General features: G+C 42.1%; 1 protein-coding gene across 5 annotated transcripts in view; it reads left to right on the plus strand.

Annotated features, from left to right (window-relative positions):
• UNK (unk zinc finger) overlaps nucleotides 1–16,901 on the plus strand; it is a 49,205-nt gene extending 32,304 nt beyond the window's left edge. For 2 of the 5 annotated variants that reach the window (XM_044454018.1, XM_044454022.1), the window contains 5 exons: nucleotides 776–877; nucleotides 3,137–3,325; nucleotides 7,252–7,433; nucleotides 9,428–9,685; nucleotides 10,192–16,901. In XM_044454018.1, coding sequence (XP_044309953.1) covers nucleotides 776–877; nucleotides 3,137–3,325; nucleotides 7,252–7,433; nucleotides 9,428–9,685; nucleotides 10,192–10,347 — 887 coding nt within the window. In that variant the 3' untranslated portion in view covers nucleotides 10,348–16,901. The remainder of the gene's footprint in view (nucleotides 1–775; nucleotides 878–3,136; nucleotides 3,326–7,251; nucleotides 7,434–9,427; nucleotides 9,686–10,191) is intronic. The other 3 variants (XM_044454020.1, XM_044454019.1, XM_044454023.1) reach the window with 3 other exon arrangements.
• Nucleotides 16,902–19,625: the final 2,724 nt, after the last annotated feature.

A 19,625-nucleotide genomic window follows, 5' to 3' on the forward strand; every position in this document is an offset into this window, starting at 1 on the left:
ATCTGTTTTGTGACCCCACTTTTCTGAAGTAACATAAATCTCATGAATGTAATGCAAGCCCTAACATTCCTTGTGAGACAACACTAGGTGTAGTGAATTGATGAGGAATAGCGCTGGGGAGATCCTCTGTAGGCTTGCTCCATCTCATCCCCAACCAGCAATGCCCATTCTATATTGCTGGCCTGTTGTTGGCCCAGTGCTGGTTAGAGCCTGCTTGCTAGGATGTACTAATCCACTCCCACCCTGATGCCCCTCACTTAGCTGCCACACTCCCTTCTTTCCACTGCCATGCCTGCACTTCATTCCTACTGCCCATTGCCTCTGTCACTGAATTGCGAACCAATTCACGGATCCACTGTGAAACTCTTAAAAGCCAGAAATTCCAGTCACCCTACATCATACACCCAGGTAGCCTGGTGACTGGGACAGGCACCTGTCATTAAAGCATCTTCGGGTGTACTTTTACCCAACGTCAAGCTGTGCGGCAGGTATGCAGGGTGATCTGTTTGGCATTGCTGTTATTTCTGAGGTCTATGGGAAGAACCTGATACTGCAAAGTTTTTAGAGTTCAAATCAGGCAAAAGGAAGCTATACGAAAAGCTGCCTCATTTAAACAGCTGTTGACTTTTGGCAGCATTGCAAGTGGGGAGCAGGGCCCTGTAGATGCTCCCAGCCAGAGCAGTGGCATCTCTGCATGTAGGCTCTTTGGGCTTCCCTATCCCTTGAAGTTGTTGGTCCTTTTTTGTAATATATAATTGGTGCCTCTGTCTGGCAGAGTCTGCCTTGGATGACCTGGACCTGAACGAATTCGGAGTGGCTGCCCTGGAGAAGACATTTGACAGCAGCTCGGTGCCCCACACGAGTGGCATCATGATAGGTACATGAAAGCAACAGAGCTTTCTTTGATCTTCTGCCAAGCAGGGTTTGCCCCATCAGCTGGCTGAAGCAGCCTAACAAGCTCATAAAACCAGCCCTATAACATTATATGTCAGTTGGCAGCCAATGGGAGACCTTGGAGCAAAGGGGCCCTCATTGGCTAGCGGATTTGAATCCTTCCCATTTTGTCTATTAAAAAGGCATGACTAATTTTGCTTTATAGTACCTTAACAGTGACACATGAAACATTTTCATGAAATTATGACATGAATATTTCACAGAGAAAAATGTTTTAAAATAATGGAAAACAAATTGGATTCATATCACTGTTCTGCTGTCACAGGACCAATGGCAAGACATTATTGCCACACACTGACAAACTACTGCATATGTACCTCATCATCTGTATGTATGTTGTCATTTCAAACCAATGTCCATTTTTCATGTTTCTGGTTGTACAGTTGGAAATAGCCCTTGAAGCCTATTGTAAGAATCCTGTTACTTGTCGACATAGTTTCTTCCTCGTGAACTAAAGCTATATGCAAATGGGTGTGTGCCTGGCTTACTGCTGACACTCACTGTTGTCTGAACCCGTGGTCTCCGAAAGGCACATACTTCGGCCTAAACCTGATCCTCATTGGTGCCAGATGTTGTATGTTGCAGACCGTTGCGGAATGATCTGCAGTGGTCTCCCATCAATGCATAGTTCTGTTTTGCCATGCTCTACCCTCAGTTGCACAAACTAGAATAACTTGCCACCTACCCACAACTTACTGTGTCTGTTGTCTCAGAAATTGGTTCCCTTTTGAAAAGATGGGATTCAGCATGAGAAAACTCTGCGTTGATATTATGCTCATGCTGATCCTGGCTAAAAACAATTTGGAAATGGATGCAGTTTGCAATGCAGACCCCACAAATTAGATATGAATTGGGATGTGGCTTAAATGATCTTTTCACAAGGTGTAGATACAGGCTTGGTTTCCATAAAGTCTACTGCTCATTTTTTTTGGATGGTTATGAAACTGTGCCCCTCAGATGATCGAAAGTGATAGCGGACTTCTTTTTTATCCCTACAAACCTATTCCTCTTACCTCAGACCTTCCTAGTTGGCATAGGACACTTTGCATCAAACCTCTTTTAAGCTAGAATAAGGATGGGGAGTTTTGTGACACACAGGGGTTCCTCCCCAACTCATCCTAAATCTACTCCAGTTTCTGACTCTTTTGCAGGTGTTGTGAATTTTCAAGCTTTTATACAGAGGGGTAGAAACTGAGTTTGTTTTGTTTTTGACAAACTGAGATTCCAATGATTCTGACAAAACTAGCAAATTCCATGTTAGTGAGCCTGATTCCTCTGCTGCGTCATGTAGATTAAACTCTTCTGTTGTTCAAATGGGGAGGTGATTTCCCCTGTTCTCTTTCCTGTTGATCTTGCAGAAATAATTATGGTGTTGAAATTTAGTGATCTGATCTATTAGAGCATTGTCATCATTAAGAGTGTAAGTTGTTTACACGCTTATTAAAATGAAAGTTGTATTCGGCCACATTGAATTTATAGCTTCTTCACTAAAAGTGTCTTTGCATATTGAGAGACTGCCCCATTTGCTGCTGCTTAAATGGCATTTAAGAAAATGCTTTTATCCCTGATCCTGGGTAAGAGGTGTTGGAACTTGTGAGAATACATTTGGCAGGATATGTAATATGGGCTGGGGAGAACCATTTTTAATTCAGATTATGCAGTTGCTTCTGTCATATGATCTGATTGATAGATGTTTTCCTGTTCCTATGAAAAGGAAGATGCCCATTATCGCTATCAGTAGTCACTTTTTGCCATGAAGGAATATAACCACTTGCACTCGCAACTTCATTTAAACATGCATAAAATGGATTAGTGTTATGTCATTGTGAAAATATAGGCAATAGAAAGCAGCTATCCAAAGGTCCCTTGCAATAATTTGTTACACTATGAAGGGTCCCTTGTTTCCTAACGCACAATTGAGTCTGTCCCTAATGTCCTGTTTACTCAGTTAGTAACCAACAGTGTTGCTAGTCCATCTTCCCTGGCTAAAGGGACATTTCCCATTACGCTCCTTCTGAAGGTAAAGAGAGCTGTAAAGTAGAGGAAGACCCTGGACCCCACCCCCTCCTTTTACTGGTGCAGAGAGTGAAGCAAACACCTGCTGTTCAAATTCCTGTGCTGTGCTTCCACTCATAACTCATGGCTTCTACATTCCCATCCTTTCTGTGTGTTCTTTGTCCAGGTGGGAGTTTGCTGCAAAGTTCTGCTCCTGTAAATATCCCAGGGTCCCTTGGAAGTTCTGCCTCCTTTCACTCTGCCTCTCCTTCTCCACCGGTCAGCTTATCATCGCATTTCCTCCATCAGCCCCAGGGACACTTAAGCCAATCAGAAAACACGTTCCTGGGGACATCAGCTTCTCATGGATCATTAGGTAAATGCCCAGTATATATGTGAGAGCATGCATGTTAACATGTACATACCCGTCTATATACCATGTAAGTATTTTCCTTTATATCTTAGCTTTCATTTGAGTGTCTGCATTCTCCGTTGCCACCTAACATATACCTTAGCCCAGTGACCATAAGATGAAGAAGGGCTCACTGTGCCTAAGACATTCCCAGAAAGATTATCCTCATATAGCAAGAGAAGAATACTAATATATCAAAGAGACAGTGCAGCAAAATCCATTTGGATAAGTTGAGTAAAGTGTCACATAGCTGATTTGCGGGAAGCCCTCAGAGTTCTAGTATTTCAGTGAATTAAATTCCAGAGGTGCAAGGAAGTCCTATGACTTCAGTTCTGCAAGGGCAATGTTTCTGTAGTAAGAAGAAGAAAGAAAACAGCCTGAGGGCCATAGCTCAGCAGTAAAGGCAGGAGGCCCCAGTCTCAATTTCTAGCCTCTTTAAGAAAGAAAGATTCTGGAGACCTACTGCCAATCAGTGAGGATAGTACTGAGCCCTTAGACTAATTGTGAAGCAATTTCTTAAGTTCATAATGAAACATTGCCACAGGAGAGTACTGAGTGTCTATTAACAAGCATATCGACAATTATAGGAAAATGTACAAATCTGTTATGCCAGTTTCTGCTGCGTTTGGAGTATTTTTCTTTTGCAGGGAGAGACCTGTTAGTCACACCTATTAGATGCTAACTAATCAACATGGACCTAAAAACCAGCTGTTTCAAGACTATTTTAAGCTAAATGGTTAATTTGCATCTAATAGGCTCCAAACAAATCTTGATGCTTAAAGTATAACAAGGGCTCAGTAGCCCCTGTATATCCAAGTAGACCAAAGTGGAATGATCGTGTCTTTGAACAGCAATAATAGAGCACCTTTGAATCTATTCAGGGCGCCTTTTCTCGGTACTCTATAATGCCACAACTGGGTCTCTTCACTGCCAAGAGTAGCAAGTAAGACTTTCTACACCAGAGAACAGGATATCCAGGGATATTTTTCATTTCCAGAAATCCTGCCCTGGTTGCTAGTTTTAAAGCCTCATCAGCCCTGCTTTAGAATGCTTACATCAATAGTTGCCTGTTTGATAAAGAGAGGAAAGCATTTTTCAGCTGCTTAGAAGCATTCATGCTTTATTCTTATTTCATATGTTTCAGGACTGAGCTTTAAGATCAGGTCCCAGGTCAAGTGTTGGAAGGAAGCCCTGATAATGCTAATGCATTTTAGCCGTCTGTGAAGTAGTTTCAGTACCTAAATAGAGGCACATAGAAATGCGCTACTGCTTTTTGACACTTAGTACTACTTTGTTTTGTGTGCTGTCTGTGCTGGGCAGAAAGGAGATGGGTGGATGTTTGGCCTTCTGCATTCTGGACCTTTCACCATGCTGGCCATTTTTTAAGCCAAAACATTTGGAGAGGTACCTTCTGTCCACCCCTTCTGGGCAGCATAAAATGGTTACTAGGCAACATGCATATGACAGACAAGAAAAGAGAAGATGGGGAATAATGAAGGAGCAGGGCAGAATGTTTGGAAAGACTAAAAACTAGGATTAGTTTTCATGTGTTTAATAACATTTGTCTGTTGCACCTGTAGAATCACCCGCTTTGTGCAAAAGAAATCCATGGTCCATACATCAACGGCCTTTTCAGATTCATGTTAAATACTTTAAGAGTACAGTTCGCACACTTGCCAGCCAGGGGTGCTGCTCACAAGGTGGTGGAGCCAGTGCATGCACTCCAGTGAACTTGGCTTTTTTGGACCGTAACTGTGGAGTGTACATTCCCAAGATAGATAAACAATCATGCAAATGGTACACAAGCTGCGTGTTTTGTTTGTTTGTTTGTTCTTCGTAGAGATTTATGCCCCAACTGTCCCAAGTTCCCAGACATTTTACAGTGCCTGGTTTCTGCATCTCCTGCCCAATTTGGACAGTCTGCTTCCTGCTCAAAAGGCATTCAGGCATACCTGTGCTTTGCTCTCCTCACCCATGACCACAGGTGTACAGGATCTCCAGCCTGTGAGCACATGAGCCAGTCCTATTGAACAGAAACAATAAAGCTGCTTCCTTACATGCTTTTACCAGGGAGCAACCTCTCTTGAACTTAACGGCTCTTCTGAACAGACATATAGGATTGCAGTGAAAAATCAGTGGTTCTTGCTAGGCTAGCAATCATTGGGAAATGGATTTTCATGAGCAATTTCGGTATTTAGTCTTATATAAAAATGTACCTTGTATAGTTATCAACAACAATCCCAGCACTAATGTGATAGCAGATGACGGTTGTAAAAGGCTGAGTGTTGGCATTCTAAGAAGCAGATTCTGTTTTTATAAACTATGTAAAACTTTTATGGGTTGGACCCACTTTTGTAGGCATGTGTATCCCTGACTTGGTTCTTCTGCTCTGGCCACATTTATTACAAAGGTATGACAGGAATTGGTATGAGATCATGTTAGCTTCTTTAAAATGCACCATAAAGACAAGTGACTAGTGCCTTGTGCCTTGACCTAGCAGGCAAAACCAAATTGTGATCTAAAGATGGGGATTTTTGTTTTTTTAAATAAAGACACAGGTTTTACAGGGGGCATTTTAGGTTTTCCTAGAAAATGCCAAACCTTAACTGAGCATATTTTTTTGGAAAAATTCCTCCTGGATGATAAAAGAAGCAGAACCTGCTGCTCTGCCTATATCTTCCCTGTAGATCTTCTTGTTTCCTAAATGCAAAAACCTTTTTGCACGATTTTATTTTTCTGTGTGACCCCTGACAGAAAGCAGGAGCAGGGACTGTAGATTATTCAGTTGATTTTTTAAAAAAATTGAGATGGCAAGATGCTCTGGCAAGGTGGATCAGATCCATTTTATATAATATCTCTGCAACTCCTGTTTTGCCTGTGGATAGATATATACTGGAAGGAAATGCAGACAGCCCCTGGTCTCCATGGAATGCAGCTGTATGATGCCAGTTCCCCATCCCAGGGCATGTTTTCTGCACTCAAATTTTACTTGTTAAGTGGATGTTTTTAAATGAACTGTGTGCCTTTATTGCCCTAGCATTAGATTGCTGCTTTTTTTTAAGAGCTGAGCCACACGAAGTTGCTCTAATGTGCTAAGCTGATCCCTCAAAGCCTGAGTTAAATAATTTTTTAAGAAGACTCTAGCTGTGTACTCTGACAGCCTCCCCTCCGTATGGTGTCCTCCAGATGTGTTAAACTACAACTTTGATCATTCGCAGCCAGCAAGATCTTGGCTGCTCTGAACTATCAAAGATTAGTTTGCACCAAATAACCTAACACAATTGAAATGGAGCCCACCATAATAGGTTTCAGAGCATTTAGATAATCACAGACAGGGGCTTGGATTTGATAAAAATGAAGGGACTGTGAAATGTCTTTCCAGAAGGAACCACGTGAGGATAAATCCCAATTATACCAACATGCTCTGACCAGTGAAATAAGGACAACTCTTGTAAAGTGTCTATACATGGTATGCTGCATAATCAAGCCTATGCCTATACTGATAATTTCCTGCACATCTGTTTCAAGTGTCTCAAATCTGTCCGGAATGTCACAATCTGTCTCAGCTGTGCTGTGATTCATGCCTAACTTGCGGGGTTCTGCATTGTGCGGTGCATCTCTCCTGCATCTGTCTAAACTGGATTCAGTACCAAGTGCTCAGGAACACTGTTGGCATCAGGATGCCCATATGTCATAACTTTTCAAACAGGGAACATTGATCTTGCTGCCATTCCTCCTGCTTAAGCCAAAGTGGCAAACCAACAGGGCAAGTACATGCATGTCTTTCTCCAGATGCATCATTGCTCTGTAGTACTGGGGAAGGAAAAGGGGTAAACCAGTAATATGTGTGACGTAACATTTTTTTTTCTTTCTCTTTCTGCATGAAACAGGCTTAAATGGAATGAACAGCAGCATATGGGAGCACTTTGCTTCTGGAAGTTTTTCCCCCAGTACCTCGCCTGCATTTCTGTCAGGTCCAGGTGCTGCTGAGCTGGCCAGGTTGCGGCAAGAATTAGATGAAGCGAACAGCACGATCAAACAGTGGGAGGAATCTTGGAAACAAGCTAAACAGGTAGTGTGTGCTGGCAGGAGCGTTGCTTGCCAGGATACTGGTGGCCATGGAAGTCCATCTCAGAGCCCAAGATAACAAGCAGAGGCAGAGCTCTAAGCGATGCTCCTGGGTAATCTCTTCACAGTCGTGCATTTTTCTTTCGCCCTGTGGGAGCACTGCTTACTCGAGGATAAAGAAACAGATGGGTATTGTTGCTATGATGAGGACCGCACTGAAATTTGAGTCGAACATTTCCAAACCTTTTGTGCATCCCTTAGGGTCATGAAGTCTATGAGCATTTGCTTTTTCAGTTGGTTTTTGGTGGATCTTTCTAATTGTTCATCCTGTTTGCACTATGTTCTAGTTCCCCTGTAACTAGCAAGGTTCTCGTTTCCCTGAGATTGAGCAGCCATGATGTGGTGGAGTGGTAAGCCCCTGGCCTTTTGAATTCAAGCTGCCTTTTAAATTGGCAGCTGGCATACAGCTCCCCCTGGGGAAATGCATTTTGTCTCTCAGACAGATTGGCTCACCTGTCTGGGTGTAGATGCATGCTTGTTGACCAAGGAGTCCCTTAATTAGATCAAGATGGTGTTTAGTACATTGTTCTTTGAGCTGGCAGGGCAGTCTGCTCTGTTAGGCACTTTGCTCCTGTTTCTTCTCATGGCGCCTCATTGGGATAATCTGAAGGGGCTTCATGGTTCAGTGCGTATGCCTATACTAGATAACCTTGGCATCGTATGCAGTTAGTGCGCACACAATTATGTCATTAGCTTGTGGGACGTGTTGACAAAATATTTATATTACAGCTCTAGGAAAGAGAAAAGAAGCCAACAGAGTGACCAGAACTGAAGGAGCCTGCTTTCTGTGCCCAGGGAACAATATACTAAAACAACCCATGTGACTATACCTTGAAAGTCCAGTGGCACCTTGGCCCATGAACTAAATCCGTTCCACGATGCTGGTTGTGGCCCAAATTGGTTGTGACTCAAGTCAAATTTCCCCATAAGTTTCAATGTAAATAAGGTGAATCCGTTCCATAATTATTTTTTTAATCAAAAATTTTGAAACGAAGTGACAAAGAGCAACAAAGTAACAAAGTACTGTACAGAACAGTGGAGAACACTAACTTAGGTGGGGGGAGGATTATTGTTTTGAGGGAGAGTCACCTCCAGAAGGACATTGGGGAGGTCTCTTTCAGGTGTTTCCTCTCTTTGTCTCTTAGCTGCAGGGTCAGTTTTGGTGAAAAATCTGTCTATAGTCACTTGGTTTTTCCTGCGCTGCATAACCCTCCGGAAATGAGAGCCCACGTTATCATTCATCAGATTCAACACTCTGTTCGTTACATTTATGTTGGGATGGTGCTTCTCAAAGAAACCCTGGCATGGGCGTGCTCCTGCAGGAAAGACAGGCGCAATCCCGGCCATCTCCCCCCACAACCAGCACGATCGCAGCCATCTCCCCGCCCCCCACACCAAAGTGGGGAGATGGCCAAGATCGCAGTTGTGTTTGTGCAGGAAAGACAGGCACAGCACAGCCGTGATTACGCATGTGTTCCCTGCACGAACGCAGCTGCGATCCTGGCCATCTCCCCACTTTGGTGCGGGGCGGGGGGGGGGGGAGATGGCTGCGATCTTGGTCGCCACCCAAAGCGGAGTTCATGACCCAAGTCAAAATTTTCATGAAATTTTTGTTCGTGACCCAGGGCGTTCGTGACCCAAGGTGCCACTGTAGATATGTGGTAAAATCCATGATATATCTTGTCCTCTTGCCAATAGCTGTGCCCACAATATGCTTATTTTTCACTTGACTGAAGAGTGTGTATATATAAATAAGCTGGTCCATGTACAAGCCATTTAAAATGATGGTTCAGCAACTGCTGAAGTGAGGATGTAGCCAAGAGACAGGCATCTCCTCACCCAACGCCTCAACAGACAGAAATAGCTTGTTTCCCCTCACATGATCCTGTTGAAATAAGCAAAATGCTTATGGTAGTTTTCTTGCTTTGCAATGCACAGGCTTGTGATGCTTGGAAGAAAGAAGCAGAAGAAGCTAATGATCGCGCCAATACAGCAACCATTGAATGTGAGCTAGCCCGAGACCAGCGGGAAGCCTTGGAGTTGCAGGTCAAGAAACTTCAAGAGGAAATTGAAAGGATCCACACTGGCCAGGACCCCCAGTTTCTGCGTTCACTCTCAGATCTAGAGACCCTTTCCCTCTCCACACTTTATAACCTCCAAAAACAGCTGCGTGCCAACCTAGAAAGAGTTGATAAGGTGGGTTTTACTGCGACCTTGTCCCACACACAACGTAGTGTATTTCCTATCTTACATCCCAAACAAAAGTGAAGTTGAGACAAGTCTGAGCCCCTGTTAAACATGGAAACCATTGTCAGCCAACCCTGAAAAGTTACTTTTTTTCCATGTGGGGAGAGCGGTCTCCCTGAGCATGGTCCTCCCTGCTAGAAGGCAGGGCTCTCAGCCTAGGATGATGACTGTACCTGCGAGCAAGACTCATCTGCAGCAGCTACACTGGGGCTTGCATCACGCACTAGCGCAACACTCACGCCCGTCTCCCACCTGGTCCTTACGGTGGGGAGAGAGTGCAGCAGGAGGAAAGATGGACTTGGCAACTTCTGTGGGTCCCCACATTACCTTGTTGGCATGCGAAATGGAAAATAGCTTGAGTAACTACCTCAGCTCCCTCCTACACACTCACGGGCTTCTTCTTGTTGCACTGACAGTCTCCCCTGCTTTCTCCCACCCTCCCCGCTCTTTTTCAGGCAGTGTTCCAGATGCAGTCGGTGAAATGCCTCAAGTGCCAGGAAGAAAACCGGGTGGTACTACCGTGCCAACACACTGTGCTGTGTGAGACGTGCGCTGAGGAGGGTGAATGCCCCATCTGCCATCCCAACAGGCCACATGCTCTCCAGTCGTGACCCTACTAGGACACTGGGTTTAGCATATCACATAGAACTTTTTAACTTTATATATATATATATATATATATATATATAAAATATAATATGAATATATATATGAACATATATATATATATACACACATAAAAACAAGATTAGTTGCAGAGCACTTTTTAATACTTTGCATCTCCCATTTAAAGGGTTCCTCCTCCCTCACCCAAGTCCCTACTAATTCTAACTCCTTAGGGACTTTTAGAGCTGTTTTTAATATAGATCAAAGGGCCATTTGCAGAGTCTGTTTCCTTCTCCCCACCCTCTTTTTTCTATTAGGGTGTAACTTTTTTTTTAGTCTTTTCTGGAGAGAGATTTAGAAAGGAGGGTGAAGAGGGGCTTGCAAGTGCTTTCCAAGGTGATGACTGGACTCGTGGGGAGAAGAAAGATGGAAATCAAATTTCTGAGTATGTCTTCATCCCTTCTCCTGCCTGTTGCCTCTTGCATTGTCATCTTTTAATACTTTGAAATTGCCAGACATACATTTGACCCAGTAGCAGAAGCCCCTCTGCACTCGACTGCCTGTTCAGAGCTTCACTCATTTGGAACTCTTGTTGGCCTCCAATATTTGTGAGGGACTTGACTTGTCTGTTTTGTTTTGTTTTGTTTTGTTTTGTTTGAGGGGGGATTCGCTCTTTAAAGGCTTTTATGTCCCTCAAGGTTTTTACCAAAACAACAAAAAGGATTGACACTGAAAACAAACCAGTGAGGCCTGGCCATTGGCTGTGATAATTTTCTTATAAGCGTTACTCATCAGTGAATGTTAGGGGAACCTTTTCAAGACTTCAGTAGCACTGCCAGGTGGAACTTCGTAAAAACAAAAGTTTGGATTAGGTGGTTTTTATTGTCTTGGCAAGGAACTGTGCTTCAGAACCATGGGTAATAGACATGGAAGGCACCCTGGGTGGTAGGTATAGGTAAAGAAGTGAAGCAGTGGGAGCACCTTTGGAACAGTCTGCTTTCTTATCACTTGCTACTGGATTTCCATAGAACTTGCTTTCAGTGATAATTAAATGGAGGCACATAGAACCTTTGTGGCTTTTTAGTTCACTTAATACGGGCCTCCATAACTTGTGACCCACCAACCAAATGTTGCCCACCAGTCAAATATGGTGGCCCCTTGTGGCCAAATAACCCACCTGCTTTTTTTCTGACTGCCTGGGACTGTAGCAGTGGGGTGTTTTCGATAAGCATCTGACCACAGCCTACAACAGACAATGGATGGGCTGCATTTGGCACAGCCTATCTAAAGTTGTTCAGTAATGGACTAATAGTTGTTAATGAGAAGAAACTCCCCCTCAAAAGGAATACATCCTTTGGCTTGTTGTTCCCTTCCCGTTCATGATACTGTTACTAGTAATGTGGCAAGGAGCAACATGCACTCTGTATCCGTGGTCTGGAGGACAAAGCAGCCCTTTGCTTTGTGTGCTAGGAAAAGCTGAAAATCCAGCCCTGTGCGGAGCAGTGTCATCTGCTTGCCCAGTGCAGCGCTTGGCGTTGCTGCCCACGCTGCACGCTAACACAGACGTGGAGGTTATACGATGTGCTAGAGAAGAAGGGATCCTGTGCAGGGGTTCACGTTGCATCTATTTATTAAGCTGCCAAGAATTCCCTTCTCTTTGAGACGTATTCTTCTCCCCACTTCGTCACATGGTTAAGACCATGATACACTTTGCTAAAGTTTACATAGCATACTTGTGGATTGGGGAGTTGCATACTGTTTTGAAATTGGGATTCCCTTGACCTGTAATTTCTGCTGACTATCAGAGAGATTTTTAGAGATTTATATACCACTTAGTGATATTTTAAAACATATTCAGCAGTATATAAATTTATTATATTAAATTAAATAATAAATATTAGTAGAGAGATTGTGGGGAAAATATATCTAAAATCACAACCAAAATGAAGAAGAAGATTCAGGGACCCTTATTTTCAAATGGCTCCAGTGCAAGAGTCTGATTCCTAATGAGCATAACTGGGAACAGGCAACACCTAGAAGTGAAAGATGTAAGAAGGCAGAGGAGTGGGATAAAACTGACTAAAATTCTAGGATGCTAGAATGCTCTCTTTTGAAAGATTAAGTAGCCAGTTATGTGTCAAGGAGACTTATTTTCCTAGCCATTTAGCATTCTTCTGAAAGACTGGTAGTAAATGCCATGAGGCCACCCTTGAAGTGCCCTATGTAGGCAGAAAGGGGAGGGGTACTGAGTGTGTTTCATTTCAGAAATACATTCCTTTTCCTTGTGATTAGGGCCATTTTTCCATGTTCTTGCATGTTCTGAACTTTCCCTGAGCATCTTTCTGCACAGGATGGTCTTTAGAGATCGTGTTGTCCATCCTGTGCCTCTGATCCAGGCATCCCTCACCTGCTTATGACTAGCCTGCAGCAGATGGGAGCTGCACCAAGCCTGACTGGAACACCCAGTGTTTGCACAGCCCTGGGAGTGACTCCTAAGGAGCAGAGGGGGCTTGACTCCCATGCTTCTGCTTTAGCACTAAACACCAAGCTGATCAGGGGGACGTTTTCCATGCAGAGGTGACTCCCTTACTGCCCCCTCTTACCAAATAGCATGTGTTTGTCCCCTTGGGTTGGCAGCACAGTCAGCTCCCTTGACTGCAAATTCTTATGTTTCTATGGGTACCTGCCAGCAGAGAACTTTGATGACGATGGTGAATATCCTCCCAAGACGACCAAAAGAACTATTAATACATTCCTCTTACACTGGACATGCACTTAATAGAAAACTGCATGTAACAGATAAAATTATGTGATCACTCCTCATAGACAGCAATGCTTGCTACTTATTTGGCTCACCTCTTACTAGTCAGCCAGTCACAGAAATGCATAGGTTTGCCTTTTTATGAGAGTAGATGGGCAGTAACCTGTTTGGGATTCAAGCAACAGACAGCTGGATTATTAGAAGTAATACCAGTTTATTTCTTGTGTTTTGTGGGCCAGCATGAGTTAGGTTTCCAAGCTCTGAGCAGAACTTCCTTAAACCAATTTAAAAGGAAAGAGCACTCCTGAGCATGTTTACTCAGATGTAAGTTCCCCTGAACTTAGTAGGACTTCCTAGCAAATGTGCTTAGGGTTGCAGCTTCATCCAGTAAGTCCCTTTAAGGAACAATATTGCACTCTCCCCAAGAGTGCCTTAAAGCAGAGGGGTATAGTCCCTGATCATGCGTTAAATTTTGATTATGTGTCACATTTCTAAAAATTTATATTGGAGCCTAAATCTAGCTGATCTTCAGTGAAACTTGTGGCTTGGGATACATTTCTTTTTAAGTTGTCCTGCAGTTCCTGGGCGGTAGAACTCCCCACTGCAGTTTGTCTTGACTTGTTCAAAGATTGCAACAACCTCTAGTCAATAAAAAACAGCAGTCCAGTCCAGGACTCTAATCTGTCATTTTGTACTGGGAGTTTAACATGTAAAAGTATGATATTTAGAACTATAGTATCACTCCCTTGCTGATCAGTCTCTGCTTTCTTTAGTTCACCCACCTTTTCCCCGTTCTGAAAAAAACACTGGAAACTCTAGCAATCCTTGTTTTTCCTAAGAGTAATCCAGCTTTCCACTATCAGGTTTTTCCTCCAAAGTGTTTTCATATTCAATGCAAGTACATGATTAGATTGCTTTCATAATTCCACCCTTCCATATTTGGCAGGGTTAATATGCATTCCCAGATGATCTCAAAGTGCAGCTCTGTTTAGTTTTTTTTTATTAACTTTTATGTTTGGTAAAACTGCTTTTTCAATGTGTATATTGTACTAGTATCTGTTTATTTGTTTTTTTTTTTAAAGAACACCTAATCGGAGCTTTTTTTTATGGAGAGACACTGCTGGCTGACTCTTGTGGTTGTGTTGTTTTTGGTTGTAGCCTTTGAATGTCTGTGCCATGGGGTATACCTGGTCTCGAAGGCCAGCAAACATGCCTCAGTCTTAAGGAAAGTTTGTTTGTTGAAAACATGTGAACATTTTTAAACACACACACACACACTCACTTAAATTATGGGGGAGTAATATTCTGATGAAAATGTACTAAACTATTTTGGTAACTAATTTAAAGATCATAGGAAATAAACTCTTTGAATCGGGTCTACAGTGTTTATACAAAACTGCAGCCATTTTCAGGCTTTTTGGTGGTGACTGGTTTGTAACACTTAGTTTTGTAAACATGGTGTTTTATTGCTTCCTGCTTTTCTATGTGATTGTCCATAGTGTGATGATAACTTTGTGGGACAATTTGGTTTTGTCCTGAACTGCTACAGCTTTGTGTAATTCCAACTGATTCTTACAGTAGGGTTTAGATGTGTCACATGTCTCCTCAAGTGTCACTTAGAAGTAGTTTGTCCTATTTTTAAGACCTGGCTACTTTACAGAATCTTGCTAGCAATCAGATTCCTCTTCCTCTCGTCCAACATCCATTGGCAAATTGCTTTGTTGGTGCGACATGTGAAAGAAACTGTACAAGGAGGCAAAAGCCTGTTTACATGCAGTGCCACAACCCAATCTGTCTGTCCGTTTAATTGTGAAGGACCAAAGAATCTAAACTGGGATCAAAAATTCCCCCAACCCCACAAATTCCTGACTGCTCCCTTTCCAATTATGGTTTTTTTTTTTCTTCTCTGCCTCATCTCTGTCAGTGTAAACTTTAGGCAAGAGGATGTAGCAGCAGGCTGGTTTTATCCACAGTTGGGAATTGTAGAAGTACCTGCTTCTCTTTCCCACTCTTTAGCTCTTTAAGAAGCACTTTTTAAAAGAAAGAATCCTAGATTTCTATGAATTTTAATATTAAAATGAAATACCAGAAATGTGAATGCTTTGTTAGGTACCAAATGGAAAAGCAAAACTGATCTCTCCATTTGTTTTGTAAAGAATTAACTTTGGATTAAGTTTCTGTATAGGCAATTTTGTTTACTGGGATGGGGTGGGATGAACCATGAATGAGAAGAAATATACATTTTTTACAAAGAAAATCTCAATTCTGCCAGCAGTTGCTATCTTATATAGTATCTGCTCAGTACTGCTTTGTTTTTTGTTTTCAAGACCAAGGGGATTCTGTGATTGGCATTTGTTTAAAGCTAAATTGCAATCAATATGGTGCTAGAGCAAATCATCCCTAATGGATTGCCCAAGGAATTGTGTTTGGATTATGAAAGTCCACACACTATTAACAGAATAATTCCTTTGACTCCCATCTCTGCCCTTGTGTGCACAGGCCTAATTAGAAAATGGATGGTTTTCCCACCCCAAAAGTCTTAAGGCCTTGGGAAGCCTATGACTCCTTTTATCTGACTGGCAATTTTCTTCTCACTCTGGCTGTGGGAGAAGGTGATATTATATTGGCAAAATCTACAGCAGTCAAAAAGGCAAGTAAGCCTTTGCCTTACATGGAGGCAGAGGTTCATCATTAGCTGAAGAATGTGTATGGAAGCTTGTGTTAAAAATTACCTGTTCCATGTACCTTTCTTTCAAGATGAATGACTTTGTGGGGCTGAGGAATGTCCACATATTGGGGTAGAGAGCCAAGTAACTTCAGAGCCTGGAGGGTGCCAAGCCATGCTCCCTTTCTGAAACACTCCCTTTCACACAGCAGAAAGCAATACCTCGCCATTCTTGTTCTAGGGAATTGCCTCTTTGCAGCACATGCAGGCTGCATTATAACACCATAGCTTAGTGTTATAGACAAGTGCAGTGAGCACTGATGCTCTGTGTTCCCTTCTCCTCACCCTCCAGCATAAATCAATAGAAGGAATGTTAGTTTTCACTCCTGTTTTAGATTAAGCACAGGTTGTCCAAATTTGAACAAATCAGATAATTAAGGTTACTATAGCAAGCTGACAGCAAACCATAGTTAAGTTAAACTGCAGTTTATGATTGGAACCTTATACTTAACTGGTCAATCTAAAATGGAAGTGACACTTTTGACACTTTCCTCATAGCATTGTCGTAGGAGGAGAGAAGCACATGAACCTGATGCTTACTGTAGGTCCTTCTTGTAATGTTAAAACATGGCTTACCATACCATGGGAACCTCACGCAGAGTCCTTGCAACTATTATTCAACACGGGAAATTTTATTTTTCTTTTTGACTTTCCATAAGTCTCAAAGCATAACCTGAGCCACTTCAAGGGCTGGCACAGCTCAGACAAATGAAGATTTTTTTTTCCTAATAAGGAATAACATAAGCCTCAACAGTTTATTGCTGTTCCACTAGAGAGGACCTTCCCTGATTGTTTCCTCCTCTGAAAAAGAAAAGTATTTATTACTAGTGTGGGGTGGTTGTTTTTTCTCTTTTGTTTGTTTTTTTTTTTTTAATTCTCCTCTGGGATTTTATCAGCCTTTGGAGCAATGCAACGGGAAATAGATGTTGCTGGTGAAAAGTATTATAAGTGAAGTATTCTGCAAAATGGTGACTGTGGATCAAAGATCTCTATGGGGCTTCCCCACTCTGTAGCTTCCAGTGTTTTAAAGAAAAAAAGTAAATACATACAATATAAATTCTTAAAACTGCACACTACAGTATTTATGGTGGCAATTCTTGACCAGACTCTCTCCTTGGATTTTCCTAGGCAGGGGGGGTGGCTGGAGCAGGGAGTCACTCAAGTCTGTGTAGAAATCAGCCAAAAGATAATAGGTGGTGTGTACAATGTGGTGTTTGATTCCATTATTATAGACTGTAATGCAGAACTGTGATTTCAGCTGTTGTTCTTTCTCGTATTCTGTATATATGTGTGTTTGGCTGTCCAGAAACCTGGTTTTAGACACTCTTTCTTGGCAAAGTGGATTTGCATGTGGAGCTAAAAAAAATGCAATCTTGTGTCACAATTTCCAAAGGCAGGATGGATTTTCTAGAAGACAATAAATTTTTTTATTTTTTTGCTAAGAAAAAAAGGCAGCAGTTCTGTGTGTGCCTATGTATATGTGTTGGAGTACTGTACTTGTGATGTCATGTGACTCTTCAGACTGCCATTAATTTCTGCTTGGAAGCTAGGAAGGTAATGGGCAGAAAAACTACTAATTCCTGCTGTAGGATGCATTCCACTGGGAACATTTCCTGTCCAAGCTCCATGGAAGTGAATGGAAAACAAGCTTCAGAATAATGAAATGAACACCCCCTTTTTCTCAGGGTGCTTGTCTCTCTTAGTGGATTGTGTCCAGCAATGCCACATACCACATCAGTTTCATTTCCTGATAATATGGAAAAAGTTATATATTCGAAAATTGCAAAGATAACATCCATTTTTCTGTAAGCATTTTATATAAATTAATCTTTCATCCTGTCCAATGCATAGAACATAATTTTAGAGGTTTGAGGCTATAATGAAAATGCTTTAAAAAGAAATCAATACATAGTCTCAGCCACTAAATGCCTACTGTAAAGAAAATTTCTTGTACTATCTCACTACCTCTACCTTGGATTCTATGGGCCTGGGGAGAAACTCTCAGAAGATGTTTTTGGATCAGAATGTATCTTTTTCTGAGCCAACTTTTTAGTTTGTTGTTGCTAGTCGCAAAGTCATGTCTGACCCATCGCGACCCCATGGACAACATTCCTCCAGGCCTTCCTGTCCTCCACCATCCCCTGGAATCCACTTAAGCTCACACCAACTGCTTCAGTGACTCCATCCAGCCACCTCATCCTCTGCCGTCCACACTTTTTCTTTTGCCATCTATTGTTCCCAGCATTAGGCTCTTCTCCAGGGAGTCCTTCCTTCTCATTAGGTGGCCAAAGTATTTTTGTACCAATCTACAATGGGGCAGAAATCTATCTTTTCACAGAACTCTAGACCCGTCCATATTTCCCTGTATGTCACATAAACATATTCCTCCCCTTCACCTGAGACTTGGTGATTAGCAGTGGCTCATTTAGTATTTTAGCAATGGAAAACTGCCTGTACCTGTAGCTGAGCCTAAATTTCTTAGAGGAAACTTTTCAGATTAATCTCCTCTCCCGCCAAATTGGTGGAGAATTATTCTTGGAAAGTATTTGATATAATGGTCTTCTCAGTTTCAATATTCTTAAATAGGGTAAGGATTTTTGGGTGCATATGTGGATCTAATTTAATGTTGGTTAATAACATTTTAATGTTTTAAAAAAAGTTCTTGTTCCCTACCATTTCCGGCCCTCTTCTTTTGGTTTATTGCTTCTTTCAACTGCCAATATGACCTAACAATAGAATTTCATTCAGTGTTGAGACTAAAATTCTATATCCACTTACCTAGGATTAATTCCCATTGGATTTAGTAGGACACAGCTCTGAGTGAATATGCATAGGATTCCACAGTAGTTAACCCAAGATTTTTCAGAAGAATTTTCTAATCTTTTTTCCTTCACCACCAAAACTGAAGCAGAATTTCATGTACCAGCTAATATTTGGTGAAATCCCCCCCCACCACCACCACCAAGGTGTAGACAATTTGGAGAGGCCATGTTTCACTCAGCCCTGTCTGCAGACAGCTCCTCACAATCATGTATCCAGTATAAATTGACCATTTGCCAAAACATCCCTATTTATACAATTCAGTTAGCAGAACTTGAGAGTTCTAAGAAAATGAGAAGCTTGCTGTCACTGAAATTTAACAACCCCAACCTAAAGATTGTCATGTTTGGAAAACCCATTGAAATCAGCAGGACAGCTGTGGTCAACCTGAGACCCAATTAAGTTAGCACTGATTTCAATAAAACTTTAGTGTAACTGATTTCCCCTGGACTGGTATGTAGTCTTTCCCTAATATTTGTGTGTGTTACTCGTCTTGTATTTGTAATTCTGTCTCTGATCCCTGTCCCTGTCTCTGATCCCCATCCTCTGTGGTCTCCTACTGGCCTCATGATATATCCTAAACAGTTACTCTTCCTTACAAAAGTGTAAATGAATAAGAACAAAAGGTGGATGTTGAGTGGACACGAGGCTGTTCACTATGCTCTAGAGAGCATAAGCACAATCACATTGTGGAGATAATATAGAACCAGAGGGAAATGTAACAGGCTGGTACTTGGTGCTAGTATGCAATTGCTTACTGTGCCACTAGACTAGAACAGAGAAGGCAGCTTATGCTCCTCCACAAGTTTGTGCTATAGTTCTCATTCCAACTTCTCTCACCATTACCCATGCTGGCTGGGGCTGATGGAATTACAACCCTAAACATCTGATGGACCACCTAGACTTGAACAATAGCTCACATACCGTGAGGCAGGCCTTTTGGGGGAAGTAAAAGAATTGATTCAACTAAGCATGAA

The sequence above is a fragment of the Varanus komodoensis genome, unplaced genomic scaffold, assembly GCF_004798865.1.
Source record: "Varanus komodoensis strain SLA01 unplaced genomic scaffold, ASM479886v1 scaffold7_1, whole genome shotgun sequence".
Taxonomy (NCBI): domain Eukaryota; kingdom Metazoa; phylum Chordata; class Lepidosauria; order Squamata; family Varanidae; genus Varanus; species Varanus komodoensis.